This window comes from Pristiophorus japonicus, chromosome 11 (genome assembly GCF_044704955.1).
Source record: "Pristiophorus japonicus isolate sPriJap1 chromosome 11, sPriJap1.hap1, whole genome shotgun sequence".
Taxonomy (NCBI): domain Eukaryota; kingdom Metazoa; phylum Chordata; class Chondrichthyes; family Pristiophoridae; genus Pristiophorus; species Pristiophorus japonicus.
The window spans coordinates 180,733,788-180,755,602 of NC_091987.1; the positions used below are offsets into that span (position 1 = coordinate 180,733,788).

Consider the following 21,815-nt stretch of genomic DNA (forward strand, 5'->3'; position numbering starts at 1 on the left):
AAGTGTCAGTCTATATTATCTGCACAAGTCCTGGACTGTAGCTTGAACCCACAACCTCTGACTCCAAGGTGAAAGTGCTTTCAATTGAATAAGCAGCCCATTTGTGAACTAGGAGAGTGTGATACTCCTGCTCTATTGGTGACCTAACCTCAACAATTATCACACAATTCACTTCCAAGCAGGGGGCTTTTCTCGATGGGAGACTGGGTTGGAGATATGGCTGCAGCACAGGTGTTGAAGCCAATGCTCAGATTTGTGATTCCTTCAAGAGCTGCTATGCCCGGAGACAAATGTTACTATAGCAGGGCATTAGTTAGACTTGCCCTTGCACATTTAGGTACCCTGTATTTACATTTTATGCATGGCAAGTTACTGAAAATGAAAGCTGATAACGTTACAGCAAGGGAAATGGGGTATCTGGGACCTGAGTGAGCAGGGAAAGCAACTGTGTATTGCCTTAACCAATCAGATTGAAGGATTGCAACATAAACAGTGCAAGGAATGAGAAGGATGTGTCGATTAGGGTGGGTGAATTCAATGTCAAATCAAGTACAGAAAGAGAAATAAGGAGAGGGAAAAGTAAAAATAAAATGTAATTAAAATGTTTTAAATTTTAAAAATCTCCAACAATGAAAATCTGAAGGAATGAGACCCCACACTAGTAATAGTTTATTTTCAGTGCCAGAGAGATTTACTGGTATAATTATCACCTCATTAAAAGGATACATAAGAACATAAGAAATAGGAACAGGAGTAGGCCATATGGCCCCTCGAGCCTGCTCCACCATTCAATAAAATCATAGCTAATCTGATCATGGACTCAGCTCCACTTCACCGCCTGCTCTCCATAACCCCTTATCCCCTTATCGCTCAAGAAACTGTCTATTTCTGTCTTAAACTTATTCAATGTCTCAGCTTCCACAGCTCTCTGAGGCAATGAATTCCACAGATTTACAGCCCTCTGAGAGAAGAAATTTCTCCTCATCTCTGTTTTGAATGGGCGGCCCCTTATTCTAAGATCATGCCCTCTAGTTCTAGTCTCCCCCATCAGTGGAAACATCATCTCTGCATCCACCTTGTCAAGCCCCCTCATAATCTTATACGTTTCGATGAGATCACCTCTCATTCTTCTGAATTCTAATGAGTAGAGGCACAACCTACTTAATCTTTTCTCATAAGTCAACCCCCTCATCCCCGGAATCAACCTAGTGAACCTTCTCTGAACTGCCTCCAAAGCAAGTATATCCTTTTGTAAATATGGAAACCAAAACTGCACGCAGTTTTCCAGGTGTGGCCTCACCAATACCCTGTTTAGATGTAGCATACTTCCCTGCCTTTATACTCCATCCCCTTTGCAATAAAGGCCAAGATACCATTGGCATTCCTGATCATTTGCTGTACCTGGATACTATCCTTTTGTGTTTCATGCACAAGTACCCCCAGGTCCCGCTGTACTGCGGCACTTTGCAATCTTTCTCCATTTAAATAATAACTTGCTCTTTGATTTTTTTTCTCTGCCAAAGTGCATGACCTCACACTTTCCAACATTATACTACACCTGCCAAATTTAGCCTATCTATGTCCTTTTGCAGATTTTTTTGTCCTCCTCACACATTGCTTTTCCTTCCTTAGACTTGAAATGGCTTGACAACTTTCTGTGGCGAGTTTAGTTCATATCTACCTCGCAAATACAGCTGGGTGTGGGGGAGAAATTGCCCCCTTCTTTAAGGCCCGTTACCGCCTCTAATGGGGCAGTAAGGCCTTTCTGCCCAGGGCAGGTGGCGGCGCAACCAATCCGCAATTGCCCCTAAGCCGGGGGTGGCGGGCGTGTTTCCAACTTGCCCGGTGGTAACCCCTTACCACCCCGCGGGGGAGATTCCCCCTTGAGAGTGCGGCCATCAGCAGTCGGTGCCCCCAGCAGATTTGCGCGGCAGGAAGCTGTCAGTGATTGGGCAGTGCGGCCGTCCTTAAAGGGGAGGGCGCACTGCCGCCAATTTATTTCACTTGCCGGCCAAGTCCTGAGTCGGCCTGACAATGGCGGCTGCCCTTGAGTGCCGGGCGGCACGTATGCATGTGCGGATGTCATCACTCCGCTCCCTCGCAAACCCCTCCATACACCACCTCAAACAGCACTCAGAGTTAAAGAGCTCAATTTTCCTGCTCTTCCTTCAGGATGTAAATTTCCGGTTCATTCAAAGTGCCCTCTCTCTGAGGGCAATTTTGGCCCCAGCAACTTTACGCCATTCAATGCATTTCAATGGTGAGGCAGATAGCGAGATGCGGAACGGCACAACTTGGACAGCAACTTTTGGATTTCTGCGTTGAATCGCGCATCTGCTCCTCACCTGACGTTGCTGTACCGTTGCGCATAAATAACGGAGAGCGCCATTAGCTCGCTGTTATTTTGACAGAAAATTCTGCCTCAATATTTCCAGTAATTAATCTCTGCTATGCACAGATTTGGGAGGTAACAATGATTTTGTCACACTAGGAAATCATGGCCTATTGCTGAATTGCAATCAGATCTGTACAATTACTGTGTGTGAAGGACTGTGATACACTTTCCACGGAACAGCATTAGCAAAATGCTCAAATTGTCATTGTTTGCTGTCTGATTTGTTACTATTTGGGCAGGAATTTGCTGGAGTAGGACATCTCATGCCCAGTCAAGTTAGTTAGGCTTTTTCCTGCACGCTTTAGTTTAGAAATGTTTTGCACTGTAAGGTGTTCGAAGTGCAAGCTCATAACAGTGCAACGAGGGCAACAGAGCACCTGGGACCTTTGTGTTCAATAGGACTAATTGTGTTTCTCCTTAACAATGAGGTTAAAGGAAGGTGAATTAGAGTGGGTGAATTCAATGTCAAATCAGATACAGAAAAAGAAATAAAGAGAGGGAAAGAAAGATTGGATTAAGAGAGAGAAAAATAAAGTTGATAGAAAAGAAAAGTAAGAAGAAAATTAAAAATTAAAAACTTGACATTTAAAAACCTCCAACAATTCGCAACCTGAAGGAATGAGACTCCACACTTTTAATTGTTTACTTTCTGGGCCAGAGAGGTTGATTACCAGTCATTAACAATTATTAAATTGTTAAAATGGTACTTTCGCTGTTAATTACTAGTTAATTTTTGGTGCCGTGTTTAATGGACAATCAATGTGTAAATGCAGCAACTTCCTGAAATTCATGGGTAGGTTAAGGGTGAGCTGCTAACGACAGACTGGCGGAAATTGTCCAGCAACTTGTGGTGATTTGCAACTCACTGTGTACCTCTTCCTCGCCACAAGCTGCTGGCCAATTTGCACATTAATAACGGAGTGTGTTGTTTAGCAAATTCTGCCCTCTTCCATTTTCTCCCAATCTCTCCTGAAGGTGATGGGATTTGGTTCCCCAGTACCCCACCCTTAGCGGCCATTCTTCAACTGCGAGCCTCGATGGTGTACGTCAACAGGCTGGTCACATGGAGGAGGCGACTTCAAAGCAGATCCCAGTCATGTCCTTCCCTGATGTACACACGCATGGAGCTTTCAGCATGGTAGCAATCAGGAGTGAAAATCTCTCACTCACACTCACTCATTCGCGCGCTCACTCTCTTTCTGAGCACAAAAAAAATCTAGGCTGACATTCCAGTAACGTACTGAGGGACTGCTGCACGTCGGAGGTGCCGTCTTTCGAGGCCCCATCAGCTCTCTCAGGTGGACGTAAAAGATCCCACGTTACTATTGTGAAGAAGAGCACGGGAGTTATCCCCAGTGTCTTGGCCGATATTTATCACTCAAATCAACATAACAAAAAAACAAATTATCTGGTCATTATCACATTGCTGTTTGTGGGAGCTTGCTGTGCGCAGATTAGCTGCTGCATTTCCACATTACAACAGTGACTACACCTCAAAAGTACTTTATTGACGAAAGCACTTTGAGATGTCCGGTCGTTATGAAAGGCGCTATATAAATTCAAGTCTTTTTCTTGTCTTGTCTTTTTTTCTTTCGCTCTCTCTCTCTTTTTCTCTCTCTCTCTCTCTCTCTCTCTCTCTTTCTCTGACTTTGTCTCTCTCTTTCTCTGTCTTTTTCTCTCTCTCTCTCCAGTGTCACCACTGGTCCACTGATTAGATGACTGCACAGACAAGATCGGATCTCAACCCCTCCTGGTTTGTTGACTCAGGCTTATTACTTTAATTGCTAAGTTTAAAGAGTCCTCGATTCCTTCAGGGACACTGGAGTGGAGTGTAAGCCGAAGCCAACTTGAGTAACATGCCCCCAGGGCGGCCTGGGGCAGCTGTGTTGTCTTCGCAATGAGTTTCTCTCTGAGAACTGGCAACTGCTGGGCCTGTAAATTGGTGCAGCTGTTCTGATGGAACTCTGTGTTTTTCTCTTTAGCATCCGTACCCAACAGAGGACGAAAAGAGGCAGATAGCTGGACAAACCAACCTCACGCTCTTACAGGTCAACAACTGGTAAGTGCTCTTCAAGATTTACGCAGAGGTTGGGGACGGATTGATGAACTACATTGTTTTAGTTCCATAATTTAATGAGCTTGAGGATGAACAAACTGACAATAAAATAATGAGGTATGGGAGCTCAGGAGGGACAAATCCTGGCCAGTTACTCAAGCCTGCAGAAGTTTAGTAATCTGATCGGAACAATCCCCACTGACCCAGCTGAGATTGGCTAATTCTGCACAGGCATGATCAAGTTGAGGACCTTCCCTTGTATGTTGACTCGGGTTTAAATACTCTGAGTTGGATATTCGGTTGTCTATAGCCTCAGTTAGCGGCCGGAGGGGCGTTAATGTAAGCGTTAGAGTTTAGTGACCGGGCGTGCAGCTTTTAGCGCCCGGACGAAAAATTCATTAGAGGCTCACCGGGGGCGCAAACCATTCGCGCCTGGCTGCTAACGATCAGTGCGATCATGACGTATTCCCGGTGCAACACCCACACTTGCGGCCCCGGTCAGTAAATTCGGTTTGTGCGCCTCATTGAGCACTCGCCAATAACAACCTCTGGAAAAACAGTGGGTCCAGGCTTGCAGAATCATTAACTGGCAGCTACTTAAAGAGATGAGGAAGCACTTCCCTTGGAGGTCACGGTCAGTGCAACGTTTACATAGAAACATAGAAAATAGGTGCAGGAGTAGGCCATTCAGCCCTTCTAGCCTGCACCACCATTCAATGAGTTCATGGCTGAACATGCAAATTCAGTACCCCATTCCTGCTTTCTCGCCATACCCCTTGATCCCCCTAGTAGTAAGGACTTCATCTAACTCCCTTTTGAATATATTTAGTGAATTGGCCTCAACTACTTTCTGTGGTAGAGAATTCCACAGGTTCACCACTCTCTGGGTGAAGAAGTTTTTCCTCATCTCGGTCCTAAATGGCTTACTCCTTATCCTTAGACTATGACCCCTGGTTCTGGACTTCCCCAACATTGGGAACATTCTTCCTGCATCTAACCTGTCTAAACCCGTCAGAATTTTAAACGTTTCTATGAGGTCCCCTCTCATTCTTCTGAACTCCAGTGAATACAAGCCCAGTTGATCCAGTCTTTCTTGATAGGTCAGTCCCACCATCCCGGGAAGCAGTCTGGTGAATCTTCGCTGCACTCCCTCAATAGCAAGAATGTCCTTCCTCAAGTTAGGAGACCAAAACTGTACACAATACTCACGAAGGCCCTGTACAACTGTAGCAACACCTCCCTGCCCCTGTACTCAAATCCCCTCGCTATGAAGGCCAACATGCCATTTGCTTTCTTAACCGCCTGTTTACACACAGCACGGTGCGTGCGCCTCCCAGTTTGCAGCGGCAGACAGACATAACAGTACAGGTTGAAAACAAGTGATTTGGAAAACTTTAATAGGTGCATTACTATGCTGTGCCTTTAAGACTCGGCTTTAAGATTCGGAGTTCGGCGCATGCGCAATGGGTCTGAAAAATCTCCCGACCAAACTTTCGTTAGCATCCTCCCCAGCTCTGGTGTGCAACGGCTGATTTATCGCCCGTCAGCTCTTTGACCGATTCTGATGAAATTCGGCACGGGAGGCACAAACTTTTTCAAGCTAAACGTACCGCTCCACCTGGATTAACACCGCAACAGAGGCACGACCGAATTTCTTCCTCTTTAATTACTAAGTTTCAAAGAGTTCTGCTCTACAGTCTGTGAAGGGAACATTCATCGAAACTTACAGCACAGAAGGCCAGACGGCCCGTTGAGCCTGTGCCGGCTCTTTGAAGGAGCAGTCGGCCTTAGTCCCACATCCTGCTTTCTGTCCGTAACCCTGTAAGTTGCTCATCCTCAAGTTCCTGTGCAGCCCAGTTTTAAAATTATTGATGGAATCAGCTTCCACCTTCTTTTCAGGTAGGACCGTTCCAGATCCTGACAACTCTCAGCATGAAAAGATTTTTCCGCAACTCGCATTTAGATCTTGTGCCAATGATTTTGAATCAGTGATCTCTTGTTATTCATCATCATCATAGGCAGTCCCTCAGAATCGAGGAAGACTTGCTTCCACTCCTGAAGTGAGTTCTTTGGTGGCTGAACAGTCCAATATGAGAGCCACAGACTCTATCACAGGTGGGACAGATAGACGTTGAGGGAAGGGGGTGGGACAGGTTTGCTGCACGCTCTTTCTGCTGCCTGCGCTTGATTTCTGAATGCTCTCGGCGGTGAGACTCGAGGTGCTCAGCGCCCTCCCGGATGCTCTTCCTCCACTGAGAGTGGTCTTTGGCCAGGGACTCCCAGGTGTCAGTGGGGATGTCGCACTTTATCAGGGAGGCTTTGAGGGTGTCCTTGTAACGTTTTCGCTGCCCATCTTTGGCTCGTTTGTTGTGAAGGAGCTCTGAGTGGAGCACTTGCTTTGGGAGTCTCGTGTCTGGCATGCGAACAATGTGGCCCGCCCAGCGGAGCTGATCAAGTGTGGTCAGTGCTTCAATGCTGGGGACGTTGGCCTAGTCGAGGACGCTGATTATTCACCCACTTGCTGGAGGGAATGTTTTTCCCTATTTACCCCATCAAGTCCTCTAATCTGTTGAAAACCTCTATTAGGTCTCTTCTTAACCTTCTGTGTTCCAAGTGTAATGTGCAGCCAACTTTGTAACATGGCTGCAGGTTAGTTAGCTTGTAGGGAAATCCAGCGATTACAGTGAAATTTATTACAGGGGGCTCCTCCAAGTCTTGGTCCATGTTAGATAAATACATCAGAAATACTTTTTAATGTGATAATTAGGGATGCACCCAGTGTACACTGAGCAGAGTTTGAATATCGCATCTGCCATTGTGTAACTGCCAAGTATAATATTAATTAAAATTTATAAGCTTTGTTTAATTTTAAAACCTTTTCCTTAGTAACAGCAGGTGAACTGTTTTGGGGAATTTAAGGCTAATCTTCGGCCTCTGTGCTCACAGTAGAGGCATTCACGCCTTGAGCACAGGTCGATATATTAGGCACAGAGGGTAACATGCCCGTTACACAACCCGTCCAATTTCTGCCCGATTAAATTTCAAATACAGGTTGGACATTACTTTTAATTGGAATCATAGAATCATACAGGACCGAAGGAGGCCATTCGGCCCATCGTGCCTGTGCCAGCTCTTTGAAAGAGCTATCCAATAAGTCCCACTCCCCTGCTCTTTCTCCGTGGCCCTGCAGATTTTTCCCCTTCAAGTATTTATCTGTGATATATTCACAGAGCACAGCACACACAGCTTCTAACATGGCAGGCAGCTTTGTCGGAAGCCTCGAACAGCCTGGTTCTATTTAATTATTAACTCTGTAGTTGCAGTACACAATACGTCCACATCCACAGTGTGGAGCTACAAACATCAAAGACATTACATTATCCAATTCCCTTTTGAAAGTTACCATTCAATCTACTTCAGGCAGTGCATTCCAGATCATAACAACTCTCTGGAAAAAAAATCTCCTCATCTCCCCCTGGTTCTTTTGTCAATTATCTTAAATCTGTGACTTCTTGTTACCGACCCTTCTGCCAGTGGAAACAGTTTCCCTCTATTTACTCTATCAAAACCCCCCATAATTTTGAACACCTCAATTAAATTTCCCCTTAACCTTCTCCGTTCAAAGGAGAACAAACCCAGCTTCTCTGGTCTCTCCACGTACACAAGTCCCTCATTGCAAAATATTTTAAACACTTTAGAAAAAGGGAAATAAGATTTGGAGTCTCTGGGATAACTCTGTTGAACCCTCTCTTTGCCAATGAGCATTTTTTAAATGGTTTGAAGGACTTTTATATCTACATGTATAGGGAAGGTCTTGTAGATGGAACGAGACATACATTTACAACTGACCCTACAAACATAGCTGCTTATTGCTTTGATAATGAGGGATCCGCGTTGCTGTGTAAGTGGGGCCAGGTCCCACAGCATTGGGGAGCCTAGAGCAGTATATAGAAGAGTTTCTTACAGAAGTGGTTCTTCAAAGTGCAGACTGAAGGAGAACACTAATGCCCCTCTGAAATCTGCTTACTGACTGCTCTGCCAGCCAACCTAGACCTTATTTGCTTCACAATTCATCTAAATAGGAAAATGAAGCTGCTGTTGATGAAAGCTAAGTCAAAGGTTACAAAATGGTGGGTTGGGGGGCGGGGGGGAAACCTGAGCACCTCGGAGTCCCGGGGAACTGAGCTACACGTCCAGGCACGGGTGTGTGTGCAGGCAGCTAAACCGAGCCATTCTTATTATCTCTATTCTTATAAGGCAACAGTAATTTTCCTAAGCTGGATGCTTGTTCCTTCCTGGTTGGAACGTGGTATTTCCCAGCAATTTAGGTCAGACCGGAATGAAATGTGTGGTTTGGTTCATGATGGGTTTTGCCTTTACGTCAACCTCACCGAAGAACAAATACCCATTTGCTGCATGCAGACCTTTGGCCAAATCCCTGCTGCTCAATACCAGCCCTGGTCTTTGGAGCAATGTAACAGTGTCCTAGTTTGATCTTTCTCACCCCTTTCCTCCAGGTGGCTGCAGGACTTTGCTACAAAAAAAGCCCTCTTCTCCTCCTCACACAACCCAGATAAAAATGAAGCTGAGTTTAGCGTTGGCTGTAACTCAGCGCTGGAGTTTGATGTGCCAGAGATCAGTTCAGTGGCTCCCTCTTCTCTCCCATTAAAAGAAGACACATATTTCCAGATTTTTTCGTGCTGTATCATGTTCCCCACTGACCGCCCACCCTGGGACTGAGGCCGATTCTATACCCTAGTGAGTAGAAGCACATGAATGGAGAATGTTAACTTAATGGCAAAACTAGTGCACAGGTCCAAAACAGCAATCAAAAAGACTAATGGAATGTTGGCCTTTATGTCGAAGGTGCTGGAATACAAAGCGGGAGGAAGTGAAGATTCAGTTGTACAGAGACTTTGTCAGACCTCATTTGGAATACTGCATTCCATTTCTGTTTTAGGCACCGCACCTCAGGAAATAAATATTGGTCTTAGAGGGGGTGCAGTGCAGATTCACCAGAATGATACCGGGCTAGAAAGAAAAATCTACATTTATATAGCGTCTTTCACAGCCACTGGATGTCCCAAAGAGCTTTACAGCCAATGAAATACTTCTGGAGTGTAGTCACTGTTGTAATGTGGGAAATACGGCAGCCAATTTGCGCACAGCAAGCTCCCACAAACAGCAATGTGATAATGACCAGATAATCTGTTTTAGTGATATTGATTGAGGGATGAATATTGGCCAGGACGCCGGGGAGAACTCCCCTGCTCTATTTGAAATAGCGCCACAGGATCGTTTACGTCCACCTGAGCGAGCAGATCTCAGTTTAACGTTTCATCCGAAAAATGGCACCTCCGACAGTGCAGCACTCCCTCAGCACCGCATTGGAGTGTCAGCCTAGATTTATGTGCTCAAGTCTCTGGAGTGGGACTTGAACCCACAATCTTCTGACTCAGAGGCGCCACAGCTGACACTGCTCAGGGTTAAAAAGGATTAAATTATGAGGAGAGGTTGCAAAAACCTGGCTTGCATTTCTTTAAGTTTGGAGAGTTGAGGGGTGATCTAATTGAGGGCCTGGATTTTTGGGTTTGCCGTTTTCGGGGCGAAAACGGAGGTGGGGCGGGAAAGTTACCGCCCGGGTAACGTTTGCGCAGCGTGGAGAAATGTTTGCCATCTGGGCCCTACGCCAGGTGCAGCACAAAAGGAGGCGTTGTACGACTTTCACGGCGCAAAAATGGGAACCTCGCCAACTAAAGTGCGGGGCCGGGAGCGCTCGGGAGGTGGTGGGGGGGAAAGGAAAAAAGTTACACAAAAACATTCCCAAAACATGGCCCGCACCACCACAACACAAATCGCTACAAAAAAAATAAAAGAATAAACCCTGGAACTTACTTTTTTTTTACAGTTTAACCACCTCACCGCCACCGGCAGGGCTGGCTCTGTTTTCCCTGGCGGTCATCGCGAGGCGTGTTTCAGGGCCTACGGGTCGGGTACGAGTCGAAACTACTGCCGGTGTCACAACGAGAGGTGTTGCACACCCGGCACAGCTCTCCCCGGCGATGCTGCACGGTGCCATCGCAAAACCCAACCTGTGCCCTGGTGCAAAATACCTCGCCGCCCCATTTCTCGCCGCGAAGGGTCAAAACCCGACGAAACCAGGGTCGCAAAAGACCCGAAAATCCAGCCCATGGTGTTTAAAATGATAGTGAATTGATAGAGTGAACACAGAGAAATTAGTGAATACATTGATAGAGTGAATAGAGAGAAACAAGAAGGTATATTCTTAAAATTAGAACCAGGCCATTCAGGGGTGATATCAGGAAGTACTTTTTCCACACCGAGGTTAGAAGAAATCTGGAATTCTCTCCTCCAAAAGACTGAGCGTCTTGAAGCTTTGAAGACTGAGATTTAATAGATTTTGTTCAGTAAAGGTATCAAGAGAGATGGAGCAGAGGCGGGTAAATGGAGTTGGGATACAGATCAGCCACAATCTGTTTGAATGACAGAATGGACTTGAGGGGTTGTATGGGCCGACTCCTGTCCCTATGTTGCTATAAATGGACAATCTCAGGCTATTCGCCTGCAACTGCCCACCATGCACTCTCTGCGAGAGCCACGTGTTGTTGATAGCGACTTCAGTTGTCCTGTGAAATACTTTTCCTGCGCGCTGCTATCCGGTCCAACCTTGGGGTCCTTCCCATACAGCACGGACCAGATTCTGAAACACAATTGCACGGGGGCGCTGCAGGGGCCAGAACTCGCCCCGCCACTCTACATCTATGACGATGCTCATCGCCAGGCCATGCTCCCTCGCCTTAGACCGTTGCATGACCCAAGGCGCCCCCCCAACGTGGCGCTGCGTCGCACTGGTAACCACGCAAGGAGTTAAAAGCGATTCCGCCTGTAACGGATCGTGAACAATTTTGACAGAAAGCTTATTGAATGTGCTCCTGCCAACCTGGCTTCGGGCGTCCTTCCAACACCGCCTGGGGTTAAAAGGAGAGCGACAGACAAAGCGAGCCTTGTGTGAGGGCCGCCAACAGTTCAGCTGCTCACTGAGCAGAGAGCCAGAGGCACAGCAGGCCCTATCTCCTTGGAAGAATTCACCCATTATGCGTGCTTTTAGCCGTAGCATTATGGTGAAGTGGAACAGATAGACTTAGGGAGGTGGGAGGGAGGCGGGAGGGAGGCAGAAACAAAGGGACACTTTAGAGTCGGATTAAGCTGAGCACTGTGGTTAGCTCCTACCCACATAGTGCACTGCAAATGGTTGGCACAGCGAAGGACTAAAGCGGAAATGATTTCAGATATCCTTTAAGCAAAAAAAAACTTTGTTGAGAATGTTGAGAATACTCTGGAGACATGGGATGTCCAGGCCACAGGCATTTCAGCAGCTACCCCAATGCGAGAGTGTTGCCGTGGTAACCACTGATCTCAAAATGACCGCCTCCAGCAAATCTGTGTTCTCGCGGTAACCCCCAATCGGAAGGTGACTGCCTGCTAGCAGTGCTCACAATTAGCGGGCATTTGTCATCCTGATTCGTGAACACTCCCAACCAACGTTCCACTAAGCTGAGTGTACAGCGGCCTGGAGGTCCCGTGCAGGCTGTTCACCAACCTTTCCGTGAGGAATCCGCACAGACGCAAATATTTGAATGGGGCACACAGCCAGTTAAAGGGACCACGCACGGAGATTGAAGGGAACAATGCTCCCAACCTACTTCATTTCCATTTATTCTTGGGACGCAGCTAATGCTGCAAGTCCAAATCAGGAGGGTGTTTGAGTTGCAAGGCAACGTGGAGGTGACAGTGGCACTCTTGTGTCATGAAGCATTGTTGCTGCAGTTTCACAGCGTTGTACCCCTCCCACCCCCACGGTACCCCCTCTCCCACACCCACGGTACCCCCCCACACCCACTGTACCCTCCCTCCCACACCCATTGTACCCCCCTCCCATCCCCACGGTACCCGCCCCCACTGTACCCCCTCGCCCCCACTGTACCCCCTCGCCTCCATTGTACCCTCCTTGCCCCCACTGTACCCACCCCACCCCCACTGTACCCCCCTTCCCCGCCCCACTGTTCCACCCTCCCGCCCCCACTGTACCCTCCCCCACTCCCCACACTACCCCCTCCCACCCCCCACAGTACCCCATTCCCACCACTGTAGCCCCCTCCCCCGCCCCACTGTAGCCCTCTCCTGGCCCCACTGTAGCCCCCTCCCGGCCCCACTGTACCCCCCTCCCGGCCCCACTGTACCCCCCTCCCGCCCCCACTGTATCCTCTCCTGCCCCCACTGTACCCCACCCTGTCCCCACTATACCCACCCAGCCCCCACTGTACCCCACCCTGCCCTCACTGTACCCCATCCTGCCCCCACTGTACCCCCCTTCCCGCCCCTGTTGTACCCCGTCCCGCCCCCACTGTACCCCCTCCCGCCCCTACTGTACCCCCTCCCACCCCCACTGTACCCCCTCCCGCCCCCACTCTACCCCCTCCCACCCACAGCCACAGTACCACTCCCCATACCCACTGTACCCCTTCCTGCCCCCACTGTACCCCCCTCCCACCCCCCCACAGTACCCTCCCTCCCAACCCCACTGTACCCCCCTCCCACTCCCACTATACCCCCCTCCCGCCCCCACTGTACCCCCTCCCGCCCCCCACTGTACCCTCTACCCACCCCCACAGTAACCCCCTCCCACCCCCACTGTATCCTCCTCCTGCAGTACCCCCCTCCTACCCCCACTGTATCCCCCTCTCACCACACAATACCCTCCTCCCACACCTACAGTCCCCCCTCCCACTCCCACTGTACCCCCCTCCCACCCCCATCGTACCCCCTCCTGCCCCCACTTTATTCACAATCTAGATCCTGTCTACCTTCTTATGTCCAAAGTGTACAACCTCACACTATTAGATTAAGCTGCAACCACTCACTTTATGTCCTTATTCAATATTCTACTCTGTTCACAGTGCACCATGCATTCACAGTGCATTACCCTCAGCCTTGGATACATTCTCCAGATCTAACCCATTTATATAGAGGTTGAAAAGCTGAGGCTTCATAATTGGCCATTGGGGAAAAGCGCTTGTCCCTGTTGGCCAATGTGAGAATATTTATTTTGGCTCAAATCAGCTTTGGACCTTCAAACCTATTTCTCATCCATTCCCAGCTTCCAAATCCATGGCACCAGTTTTACCGACAGCCTCCGCATGGAACGATGTCAAATACCTCCCGAATGGCCGCGGTCAGGAATTTCCCCGGAGCTGCTTCCGCTGTGTCTTGATAGAAGAATGAGCTTGCATTTCCTCAGGACATCCCAATGTGCTTTACAGCCAAACAAGTTCTTTTGAAGTGTAGCCAGTGTTGTATTGCTGTAAACGTGACAGCCAATGTGCGCACAGCAAGCTCCCACCAACAGCAATGTGATAATGGAGCAGATAATCTGTTTCAGTGGTTTAGGGATAGATATTGGCCATGGCACCGGTAGAGAACTCCCTTGCTCTTCTTTGAGTGGCATGGTATTTTTTGCGTTCCAAAGAGAGGGCAGAGGAGTCTTGGGTTTAACGTTACTAGAAGTCTGGCAGAAAGCTCGTTCTGTGTTCAACTCCTCAGTAACTCTTACGAAATTCTTTTAGGTCAGACATGACCGGCCTTTCACAAAACCTGCCACCTCCCCAATCAGCATCTCCTGTTCCAAGCGCTCACTTCCTCTGTCCCTGATACTGGATTTGAGTAATCTTCCTACTGCTGACCTGTAATTACCTGGCTCGTGCACTTTTCCTTTCCTTGAATAATGTTTGCTACTTTCCAATCCTCCAGTACTATCCCAAAATCTAGGAAACTTTGGAAGATTGTAACAAACATATCCCAAATATTCTCACCAATATGTTAATACCCGTGGCTGAAAGCTATATGGGGCTGGTGTCAATCCCATCATTTTATCATTTATAATTTTTATGCCACCAAGTTTCTCCCCTTCACTAATCTCCAATAGTGTCGAAGCATGCTTGCAGCCATTGACTATGGGTTTATATCTGTGATTTCCTCTCTCCTCCTCACACAGAGTAGAGATGTGTTAAGTATTACATGAACCCGTTTTTCATGGAGGTGTTCACTTTGGATTATTGGAGCTGGGATGATGGGAGGGGTGGGGTGACGAGGGGAATAGGGAGGAGGCCATTCAGCCCCTCCAAGCCTGTTCCACCATTCAATTAGACCATGGCTGACGTGTACCATCATCATCATAGGCAGTCCCTCGAAACGAGGATGACTTGCTTCCATGCCAAAAAGGGATGAGTTCACAGATGTTTCAATGAAGGACCTAATATTCCAGGTCCCGGACTATATGTTGAAGGGTGGAAGATGCCTGTGCGTGGATTTTTTTAACGTGTGCTGGCTGTTGTACACCAGCCACCACACAAGCTTGACAGAGCTAGGTCTTGGTCCAGTGGCAAGGGTTAACCAAGACAACTGGAGACCAGCTCTGCTGCATGGACCTAGTGCACACACATATCGCAGTGTGGGCTGGCCCGTGCTGCCCCTGGGCCCTCGCCTCTCCTGGGTCCCGAACTCTCACCTCTCCTGGGCCCCAATCACGTCCCTCTACAATCTCTCGCCGCTTCTTCGCCCCGAACTCGCCGCTCCTGCTATATCTGCCCACGCTCCAATCAGCGACCTGGACCTTGGTGACGTCCAATTTGGCCACGATGGCCCCGACCTGCAAGGACCATCAGCAGGTCGGGGCCTTTAAAGGAGCAGCGTGGCGGCCCGACCACTTCAAGGTGCAGCACAAGCTGAGTCAGGAGGGCGACAGTTGTGAAGAGGGCGACTGGATTGCACGTCACCAAGGTCCAACGGTGACGTGTACCTCAACTCCATCGGCCCACTGTGTTGCCTTGTGTGACTGCTCGAGTGTGTTGCGCAGTGGGTTAGAAACTGTCCTTTCACCGATGCAAACGGGGTGAAATCTAGCCCGAGACTGATGGCAGTGCGTTTGCACAGTCGCAATCCAGTTCATAGTGCGGATAAAGCCACGGTGCAGAATTGAGTGGGGCTGACTGTTTCTGTCGAAGGGTGAGCTGGGAGTGCCAAATGCCCTCCCTCATTTGTACTTATCGTAATGAACATACAACACAGCAGGGTATAGCAAAAGGGGAGCTCTGCGTTTGAACAGATTCTGCTGGGCAACACTCTATGGCAGGGTTATTTGGCTCTCTGTTCTGTCTGGGATAATGTTGCTGCGTATTTACCTCTCGGTGTGGAAAGTTAGCAGTGACTGTAATCCGACACTAGCTGTAATTACCTCAGTGCCAGTGCTTTATACCATTAAACACAGTGCAGCATGATTACACCAATTAAACCAATTTGTTTTTAAAATAGAGCCGATACAGTACTGAAGTCACGCTGCAGGATCTCGGAGCCAGGTGATGTACCTCATGACTGCAGTGGATTTTACACTGGGAATGCCGCACTCTGTACTAGCAGCTTTGCGAGACTGCAGTGACTGTGAAATGCCAATCGCAGAAATATTTTTTTTAACAATTTAGCCTGTGAACGTATAAAAAGGCCCTGGGGTTTTTTTTTGGTCTGTCTCCCCCATTCTTTATTTCAATAACTTTACAGAGATAATTGGTTTGAGAAGATGAAATTGGATCAGTAAGTGCTTTTCCAGCTTTTTTCCCAACCCAAAAAAAGCGCTTCACTGTTTGTGAGAACTTTCTGGAAAATTCCTGCAAAAACTCTCGTGTCCGTGGGGTATCATTAACCGAGTGAGCAGCACAAAGCTCTGACTGACAAGGCTGGTCTTGTGTTACAGTGTGGTGCTGCCACCTCCAGGTAGCGAATGGTAAAACCTGTGCTGGCTTCATTCACCCAAGCAGCACATTGGGGGCAGGTGCTGGGTCACTAGCTACAAATGCTAATTGGGTTGAACTGCTCTGGCCTTTAGCTTGCCAATTTGTAACTGCTAAATCTTATCAATAATCACATTGTAAGGCCAAAAATGCAGTCATTTATTCTAATTCATTATATTTTAGCGTCAGCCGTGGCTCAGTGCGTGGCTCTCTCACCTCTGAGTCAGAAGGTCATAGGTTCAAATCCCACTCCAGAGACTTGAGTACAAAAACCTTATGTTGATACTCCAGTGCAATACTGAGGGAGCGCTACACTGTCAGATGTGCCATCTTTTGGAAGAGACATTAAACCGAGGCCCCGTCTGCTCTCTCAGGTGGACTTAAAAGATCCCACGGCACTATTTGAAGACGAGCAGGGGAGTTATCCCCAGTGTCCTGGCCAATATTTATCCCTCAAGCCAACAACACTAAAAACAAATGATCAAATTGCTGTTTGTGGGGCGTGCTTCCGACATTACGACACTTCAAAAGTACTTCATTGGCTGTAAAGTGCTTTGGGACATCCTGAGGCACTATATAAATGCAGGTCTTTCTTATCTTTCTATATATTTAAAAAAATCTTTTTTGACTTGCATGTCATTCACCAGCCAACATCCTATTTAGAGGTTTGAAACAATATTTTAACGCAATGGGTTATTAAGATGCGGAATACCTCAATATTGGTGCAAGCAGAATCAATAACAGCTTCATATTGTTAAAAAAGTGGATAAATAGTAAAAAAAATTAAAAGACTATGGGGAAAGGGCAGGAGAGTTGGGACCAAGTGAAGGGCACAGGCACGATGGGCTGAATGGCCAGTACTACTGTGCAGTAATATTTTACTGTTCTATATTTCCACTCAAACTCTGTACATTGCGTTATGTGGCTCAGTGTCAAATTTTTGGGCTCAATTTTCCCCAAAGCTGTTTTTTGGCGTACTTGTAGAATTACGCCCGGTTTTTTGGGGCCCACGTACGCCCCAAAAAATCATCTAAGTTTCCCCGTTTGAATTCTTCATTTTGGCACCACCTAGCCTTTCGTTTAGTTCTGGGGGTGGAGCCTAAGATCTGCATTAAAAAGATCAGGTTGCTACGGTAATCAGGGACACAATGCATGCTGAGGCTGGAAAGTGACGCATACAGCCATTAAATTACTAAAGTCCCAGCTCCCCTCCCGATGCCGGTCCCCACACCTATCCCTAGCCGAATGGCCTCCCGGTCCCTGCACCTATCCCTGGCCAAACGGCCTCGCCCCACCCCTCCCGGTCCATGCACCTATCTCAGGCCAAATGGCCTCCCGGTCCCTGCATCTATCCCAGGTCGCACGGCCTCCTCCCTCCTGGTCCCCGCTCCTAACAATGCCCGAAAGGCTTCCCCCCCACCCCTCTCTCCCACTCTCTTCTTACTTCTGCTGCTGCTGCTATCCGAGCATCTGCTGCGCTGATTTACTTATCTGACTTGCACCAATTTTTTTAGCTAACCAGGAGGTTTTTCCACAGAGGCCACATATGCCAGCCTAAGAAGAATTGGAGTAAATCGGAGCTGGCCAAATTTGCCTAAATGGCCAGAATTGTCATGAGTGGCAGTTACACCCCCATGACTCAAAAAGAAACTTTTAAAAATCATAACTGAGGTACACCGGTGCACATTGATTGGGAAAATTTGTATTTTTAAAACTTAGGCCAAAAAAAGCGGCACGCGGCAAAAAACGGCGCAAATCACTGGGGAAAATTGAGCCCTTTGTCTTATACCACTCCTGTGAAATGCCTTGGAATGTTTTACTATGTTAAAGGCTCTATATAAATACAAGTCGTTGTTGTTGAGTTGGGCGTAGTGACCGAGGATTTAACCCGTTCACCAGCCCCCTGTCACTTTCACTGGTCTTTGACCTCTCCGCAGCCACCCTCCCCGGTCCGATGGCCAGAGGGTGCTCAGTGTTGTCACACCAGGGCGTTGCATGGCAGAGCTGGCCCCTCAGCTCTACTCCCAGTAAATATACGTAGAAAATCTCAACTCAATCTGTCGGAGCTCAGTTCTTCCACCTATCACCATTCCCCTCCTTCACTTTTACAAATAGATTGCACTTTAAATGCCTTTTGTTTTTAACAAATAAAGAGTTTTATTTTTGCTGAAGTAAAACTACTGCAGCAGATGAATTTGACAGCTGCAGATAGTTGCTATGACAACAGGCAGTTATTAAAAAGGCCCTAGCTCAGTCTGATGCTGGTTAGAGGTTGTGTCACTGTGGGAATTGTAGTCAAAGTGTGAATCTCCCCTCCCCCAAATACAGATCCCAGCATTCATTGCCGGTTTCACCACAGTCAGAAATAACTTTATTTCAACCCAACCCATTTGTAGGCCTCATCCTGTGTTTATTTGTAGGCCTCCTCCTCTGGTATATTTGTTGGCCTCCTTCTGTAGTATATACGTAGGCCTCCTGCTGTGGTTTATTTGTAGGCTGCCTCTTGTGGTTTATTTGTAGTTCTGTTTATAGCCTTCCACCTACATTGAATGGCAGTGGCATGAGGCAGGACTTCTTTCCTACAGAGATTGGGAAATCAATGTTATGGGGAAATGAAACCTGGGCCCACCATCACACCATTGTAGTTGAATACTCCTTTAAAGGTGACCGTTATTTGAGCCTGTCCTAATGGCTAGATGAGTGAATGCACCCTGTGCTCTGATACTTAGCCATACGGATCAGGATGCTATCTGATTAACTCAGTTATGTACTCCGTTAGCTAATACACCATTGATCGGCGTGAGCTGTCTTGGCCCCACCCCCTGGAATTCAATCCCGAAATCCCTCCAACTAGAATCATAGAATAGTACAGCACAGAAGGAGCCCATCGAGTTTGCACTGGTTCTTTCAAAGAGCAATCCATTCAGTCCCACTCCCCCACTTTTCCCCCATCTCCTTCAAGTATTTTTCCAGTTCCCTTTTGAAGGCTACTATTTAATCTGTTTTCACCATCTATCGAGCAATGCTTTCCAAATCCCAACCCCTCGCTGTGTTTAACAAAAAAGTCTTTCATCGTGTCGCCTCTATTTCTTTTGCCAAACACCTTAAATCTGTGCCCTCTGGTTATCGACCCATCAGCCACTGGAATCAGTTTCTCATTACAGTATTTACTTTAGCTAAACCATTCATGATTTTAAAATCTTCTGTCAAACCTCCTCTTGGCCTTCTCTACTCTAAGAACAACAACCCCAGCTTCTGTAGTCTATCTGCATAACTGTAATCCCTCATCCCTGGAACCATTCTCGTAAATCTCTTCCAAACCCTTGCGAAAGCCTTCACGTCCTTCCTAAAGTGCGGTGCCCAGAATTGGACACAATACTCCAGCTGGGGCTGAACTAGTGTTTTATACAGGTTTAGCATAACTTTGTGGCTTTTGTACTCTATGCTTCTATTTATAAAGTCCAGGATCCCATTTGCTTTATTAACTGCATTGCTAACCTGTCTTGCCTCTCTGTTCTTGCACCCCTTTAAAATTTTCAATTTACCATGTATTGTCTCTCCTCATTCTTCCTACCAAAATGTATCACCTCACTTTTCTGCGTTGAATTTCATCTGCCATGTGTCTGCCCATTCTGCCTGTCTATGTCCTCTTGAAGTCGATTACTATCTTCCTCACTGTTTACTATACTTCCAAGTTTCGTGTCCTCTGCAAATTTTGAAATTATGTCCTATACCCCCCCAAGCCCAAGTCATTAATGCACATCAAAAACAGCAGTGGTCCTAGTACTGAACCTTGGGGAACGCCATTGTATACCTCCCTCCAGTCCAAAAAACAGCCATTCACCACAACTCTCTCTCTCATATCCCTCACTCAATTTTATATCCATGCTGTTACTGCCCCATTTATCTCATGGCTTTATTTTTTACTAATGAGTCTCTCTCCTTCCCTCTCCTCCTTTTAAGATCCCTCCCCTCCTTAAAAACCACCTCTTCGACCAAGCCAGGCATCCATTTTCTTTCCTTACACCTGCGTAAAGCATCTTGGGACCGTTTTCTAAGTTAAAGGGGCTATTTGATCGTTGATCTCAGCCTAGGCCGGTGGTAGGAATGTTGCAGTACTCTCGGCGTTCCTGGGCATTGAGGAGAAATATTAGTCTGAGTTTCTGCTCTTGGTCCCACCCAGTGACCACAGCTGAGAGTGCGATTACATGGGCAGAGTTAAGGGCATGAGTGGTTCCGTTTGTGATTTCCCCCCCCCCCCCCCCCCCCCCCGCAATGGAGAAATAGCCCATGGCCACTTAAGCGAAGTGCTACCAGGCTGCACATGGAACTGTACCCTCGGGGAGAGTCACCATTGAAAGAGAAGTGGGGTGGGGCGGGGGGGGGGGGGAAGGATGAGGCTTCGCATTGTAAAATCACTAACAAAGGGACCAGCAACCTTTGAAAACAGAGGATTCCAAAAAAAAATACTTCCCAGTAGATCTTCCCCCTTAGCACGTGTTCACATTGGGTGAGCTGTAGCTGCTGGTTTCATGCACAGCCCCGACTCCCGGACTCTGTCCGATAAGGTCAGGGTCGGGGGTCCATGTCGGGGTCAGGGTTCTGTGTTAGGGTCGGGGGTCAGTGTCGGGGTCCGTGTTCGCGTCGGGGGTCAGTATCGGGGTCAGTGTCGGGGTCAGGGTCAGTATTGGGGGTCGGTGTCTCGGTCAGTGTCGGTGTCGGGGGGGATGGTCAGTGCCCCAAGGGACCTTTTTCTCCAACCACAAGCAGTTTGAGCAGCTTGCTTGGCCAGTTCAGTGGGCAGTTAAGGGTCAACCACCTTAATGTGGGACTGGAGTCACACACAGGCCCGCACCAGGTGAGGATGGTTTCCTTCTCTAAAGGACATTAGTGAATCAGTTGGGTTTTTCTGACAATCTGACAGCTTCAGGGTCACTTCAGCTGGTAATGATGCTCCCACAGTGATGTTGGATCGAGGATTCCAGGATTCTGGCCAGTGACAATGAGGGAGCAGCAATAAATGTCCATAATAGGAGAACTTGGAGGCTCTGGCGTTCGCTGCTCTTGTCCTTCTTAGTGATAGAGACCTTGGGGCTGGGAGGTGCAGTGTGTGAAGAGGGATACTCTGCCCCCTCTGGTGCAGTTGGAGCTTGGTTCTAACCCCGTTCTGTCTCACGCCAGGTTTATCAATGCCAGGCGGCGTATTCTGCAGCCGATGCTCGATGCCAGTAATCCTGACCCAGCTCCGAAAGCCAAGAAAATCAAATCCCAACACAGGCCGACTCAGCGCTTCTGGCCTGACTCAATCGCAGCGGGAGTGCTACAGCAGCAAGGAGGGAATCCCAGCAACCCCGACAGTAAGTGTGCACAGCTCACCTCAGGGTCTGACACAGCGAGCCTCAGAGTCTCTGCCTCATACCCTGCAGCCCTTTCTCTCTCTGATAAACTGGGACACCAGCAGTCTGCATGCCCCTCCTCACTCCGGCTCTCTCCCTCCCTCACT

General features: G+C 47.9%; 1 protein-coding gene across 10 annotated transcripts in view; it reads left to right on the top strand.

Annotated features, from left to right (window-relative positions):
* pknox2 (pbx/knotted 1 homeobox 2) overlaps positions 1 to 21,815 on the top strand; it is a 479,643-nt gene that overhangs the window by 452,560 nt on the left and 5,268 nt on the right. For all 10 annotated transcript variants that reach the window (XM_070894335.1, XM_070894337.1, XM_070894339.1 and 7 more), the window contains 2 exons: positions 4,378 to 4,454; positions 21,494 to 21,669. In XM_070894335.1, the coding sequence (XP_070750436.1) occupies positions 4,378 to 4,454; positions 21,494 to 21,669 (253 nt within the window). The remainder of the gene's footprint in view (positions 1 to 4,377; positions 4,455 to 21,493; positions 21,670 to 21,815) is intronic.